The sequence below is a fragment of the Mangifera indica genome, chromosome 19, assembly GCF_011075055.1.
Source record: "Mangifera indica cultivar Alphonso chromosome 19, CATAS_Mindica_2.1, whole genome shotgun sequence".
Lineage (NCBI taxonomy): Eukaryota > Viridiplantae > Streptophyta > Magnoliopsida > Sapindales > Anacardiaceae > Mangifera > Mangifera indica.
The window spans coordinates 11,016,345-11,020,916 of record NC_058155.1 but is presented as its reverse complement, the minus strand read 5'-3'; the positions used below and the strand labels follow the sequence as shown (position 1 = coordinate 11,020,916).

At 38.1% G+C, this 4,572-nt stretch overlaps 1 protein-coding gene across 1 annotated transcript; it reads right to left on the bottom strand.

Moving 5' to 3' along the window:
- Positions 1-963: 963 nt before the first annotated feature.
- On the bottom strand, positions 964-4,572 carry LOC123203622 (probable inactive receptor kinase At5g67200). The gene is made up of 2 exons (XM_044620063.1): positions 2,618-4,572; positions 964-1,738 (listed from the first exon to the last, which is right to left on the bottom strand). The coding sequence occupies exons 1-2, from the start codon at positions 4,035-4,037 to the stop codon at positions 1,167-1,169; spliced, it is 1,992 nt and encodes a 663-aa protein (XP_044475998.1). The 5' UTR covers positions 4,038-4,572; the 3' UTR covers positions 964-1,166.

The following is a 4,572-nucleotide window of genomic DNA, read 5'->3' as shown; positions in this document are numbered from 1 at the left end:
ACACATATCCATGAAATTTTAAAAATTTAAACGCTCACCTATAGGTTATTAAACTCAACAAAAACTACTAATTATAGAGAGTGAAATTATCATTTTATCATTAATATTAAAATAAATAAAATTATACTTTATTTTCTCCCTTTAATTTAAAAAACCATCAATTTCCTTTTACCTAAAAGTTTGAAAAATTATATTTTCACCTTACTAAGGTTTGAATTTTTCCCTTCATACTTTTCAACGATCAATCAGTTCTGACGTCAATCGATCTTTTGTGTGTCTCCCTCTTCGGTGGTTTTCTAACGTGAAAACCACACAAAATCTGGCCAAGATGCCCAGACAACTCTATGCAATGGATCTATACGTTGACAAGACAATGCACAGACGTGTGTTATTGTCTATTCATCATCCAACCATTTTGATTGGATTTTGGGTGGTTTCCATGCTAGGAAACCATCAAGGAGGGACATGCACAAAAGTCGAGCTAACGTTGGAAAAAAATAAAACCTAACAGGGGGAAAAATAAAATTTTTAAATTTTTTGATAAAAGAAAATTGTTAGTTTTCTAAACCAAATGAAAAAAATAAGATAAAATTTTAAAATTTAGTAGTAAAATAACAATTTTATCTCTAGTAAATAACAGTTTTTTGTTAAGTTTAACCGCTTATAAATAAGTATTTAAGTTTTTAAAACTCTGTAAGTATAAATTGGGGTATGTGTTAAACCTTGGGTGGGAATAAGTCTTTTGGCCACCTCTCTTGTTTTTTTTTTTTTTTTTTTTGATAGCTTGAAAGAATCTTCAACAACTTATGTTGTTTAATGTACATGATAGCTCTTCAAAATTCAGTTGACTACAGCTGACATAACTGGTCCTTGTAGATCAGCAACTTCTGCTTCTCACAAAAAAAAAAAGTTTCCATAGTTAATTCAGTACTGATTCTTGTAGAGAGAGATTATGACCAAAAATAAATCGAAAAGGATGGACACCCACCAATAATAATCTTAGAAACCACACTAAGATAATCAAAGTAGCAGGCAAAATAATGTCGTAATTAAAGCAACTAAAAATAGGCCTGCACATGGTTTTTCATCTACTGTATCTTTTTTCCTAAATGCACGGATAATGCATCAGCCGTGGACATGGTCATGGAGTTCTACGAAAATAATAACTATGACATGCCAATGTGTGGATCCGATTCCCCATCATCCATTAATACAGCCTCTTTAATCTCCTGTAACATCTTCAACACTTGCCACATAGTGGGCCTTTGCTCAGGCGATGTCAATATACAACCAATGGCCACCTCCATTAGCATACCTAACCTATCATCTTCTCCGCTATCGTCTTCCCTATGCGACCTAACCCATTTCATCATTTCATCAGGCAACAAGTACGGGTGCTGCGATGGTGGTTTTCCTGTTAAAAGCTCAACCAACAAAACCCCAAATGAATAAACATCTGATTTTGCGGTCGCTTGGTGATGACTTGCATTGCGGGTTTCTGGGGCTTTATACGCTAGGTTAGCTGGGTCATATTCCGGAGGTGAATTGGACAGAGCAGCCAGGCAATAGTCAGCAAGACAGGCCTCGAAATCAGGACCAAGCAGGACATTAGAGGACTTGAGATTGCCGTGGACTAGCCTCCACGCTTGGTGGATATAAGAGAGTCCTTGTGCTATATCTTCTGCTATTTTTAAACATGAAGTCCAGTGAAGTGGCTTTGCTCTTGTTGATCTTGACCCTGCACATCCAATTATATTGGAACAAACATTGTGAGTCATAGTTTAGAGCTTAGAGTTTAAAAAATTGAATTGAAATAAAATTTATTTAAATTTGAAAACAAGTTTGATCCGAATAAATTTAAAACTGATTTAACCTAAATGAATTCAAATTTGAATCTAAAAGTCAAATACTTTCAAGTTTGAAATCAAATTTTAAGGTGTTCAACTCCCTAAAATTGTGAGCTTAAAAATTTCAATATAAATTGATTAAAATTATACCATTTTGATTAATATATATCAAAATGATATTATTTTAATCATTTTTTTAGATTATAGTTACGAGCCAAACTTTAAATTTGGATTGAATTTAAATTCAAATAATTTTTTCAACAAGTTTAAATTTAATTTGATTTGAATCTAAACATAAAGAAGAGCGTGGACATGCGCGTATCCGCGCGTAAATTTAGCACACATCGACAATTCGGAGATGAACGGTGGTGGGTTGGTGTTGAATTCTTACTGACCTAAAGATGAACGGTGATTAAGCATTGGACAAGAAGGACCCACTAGTGATCAGATCGTATCGTACGCTTCTTTACAGATTTAATAAGATCAATACGGACAACTAAAATAGGAAGCCGACAACGCCAATCACATCAAACAAAATACGCAATCAAATCATTTCCCAACGCGAGTCAGCAGCAAGATTCTCGCCGTTGATTGAAAAATCAATCACCGAATCTAGGAACTCCACACCACACCCTAATTAAATAATAATAATTAGAATCCTACAGGATTTTCTTAGATTTTCAGGTGCCGAGACAGTCAAACTGAGTCAACACAGAGGGGAGATTGAGATTCCTAATGGGTTGACTCACTGAGCAGGAAGAGAAGCTTACCGTGTATGAGGGAGAAGAGACTACCATTGGGCTGATAATCATATATAAGAAGCCTCTCTTCCTTGGCCTGAAAGTATGCCCTCAGTGGAACAAGATTCGGATGCCTGAGTCCTCCCACTGATTCCATGTGCTGCTCATACATTTCTTTGCTTGTGCTTGCTAATTTACTACTGTCAAGCCTCTTCACACAAACAACCAGACGGTTATCAAGCACTGCTTTGTAAGTGGTTCCCATGGTTCCTCTACCAAGCAACTCAGCAGAGCCTCTCATCAGCTGGTCCAGCGTATACAAGTGTGCCTCACCCGCACAGAATACTAAATTTCCACTCTTAGCCACTTGCATTTCTTGAACTCTCTTCACTTTCTCTTCTAATTCGTTCTCTTGTTCAAGTTGAATCACAGCTGCTGCTTGAGCAGTCGCCGCCGCATCATCAGACGTTATCAAAGCCTTTGATTTGCTATTGTTTCTCTGATTCTGTTTTTTCACGGCCATTACAAAACAGAGGAGTGAAGCTATTAAAAAAAAGACCCCGGATGAAAAACCAATAATCACTGCGGTTCTCTTGTGCTTCTTTGGACTGGGTTGAGTCAACTCAACTCCCCGTACTTGTGCACTTTGCCCAAGAACAATAGCTGGTGGGGGTGCCGCCGTTACAGCCGTTGATGGCCCAAAAAAGGGTGGGATGGGGTGGCATTCTTTATGTATGATTTCGCCACATAACCCAGGGTTAAACAAAAAAGAGGAGATATCAAAACGTGATAATGCTGGTGTTACAGGTATGGCACCAGTCAGGTTGTTTCCTGAAACATTGAATGTTTGAAGAGACGACTGGTTCAGAGGAGGAATCGAACCGTTTAGCTGATTCGAATCAAGACGCAGAGAGTATAACCGGTCAAGGGAAGTTAAATTTTTTGGTATTTGTCCAGTGAGGTTGTTGCTGGATAAGTCCAAGGCTTTTAGGCGATGAAGGAACAAGATTGAAGAAGGGAATGAACCAGAGAAGAAATTATTATCAAGAAAGAGAGATTTTAGATTGACAAGCCGGGAAAGATCAGGAATGGGTCCGGTGAGTGAGTTGTTCTTTAGACTCAGAACTCGGAGCTGGTCAAGTTTAGACAACGAGTCCGGAGGGAAAATGCCACCAAGATCTAAGTTTTCGAGGAGTAGCCGCACAACCTTTTGTTGATAACAGATGACTCCTTGCCACCGACAGAAATGGAAGGTTGCGTTTTGAGAAAATAGAAGGTTGTTCCTCAAATCGGCTTTGGATTTGAATGCTAAAAGCGATTTTGCATCAGACGGTTGTGACAAATTGGCTGCCTCTCGAGAATGAGAAGCAAAACAAAATGACAGTAACAGAAGAACATTTGATAAGAAAAGCAACAACTTTTGTACAGATTGTTTACTTCTCATAAACATGGTTGTTGGAGAAATGATGAAAAACAGAGTACCCTCAACTGGCTGGTTGGCTCTCTCCTCCTTCTCAGTTTATTTTTTTGGGGCACGAGTACTGTGAATGTGATTGGACCATTTTCATTCCCCTATAAGGCAATGACTCGGAAGGAAGGGAAACATTAAGAGGGTAAAGCAACAGAAAGCTTCAATATTGGGAAGATGACAAAGCATTTAACAGTAAGGGCTTGCGAGCAGCTGTCGGCGCTGTAGAATCACGTGAAAGAAAAGAGGCCAAATTTTAAATTTCGAATTTCGTTTCCTGTTGAACCAAACAAATGGAGCCTATCTAATCCAGTTTGGGCTCTGTCTTCAAACGAGGGTTCGGAGTACAATGAAGAAAGGAACTTTTACAATTACATTTATCACGAAGAGCTATGAGGAATTTGACTACATGATGCTTCTTGCCTTTACAGTTGTTGCAAATTGAAGGTTAAGTACTATGAAGGGGTCTCAAGGAAAAGGGCTGAAGAACCGCAGAAATGGAGGTGGTATTTATAGT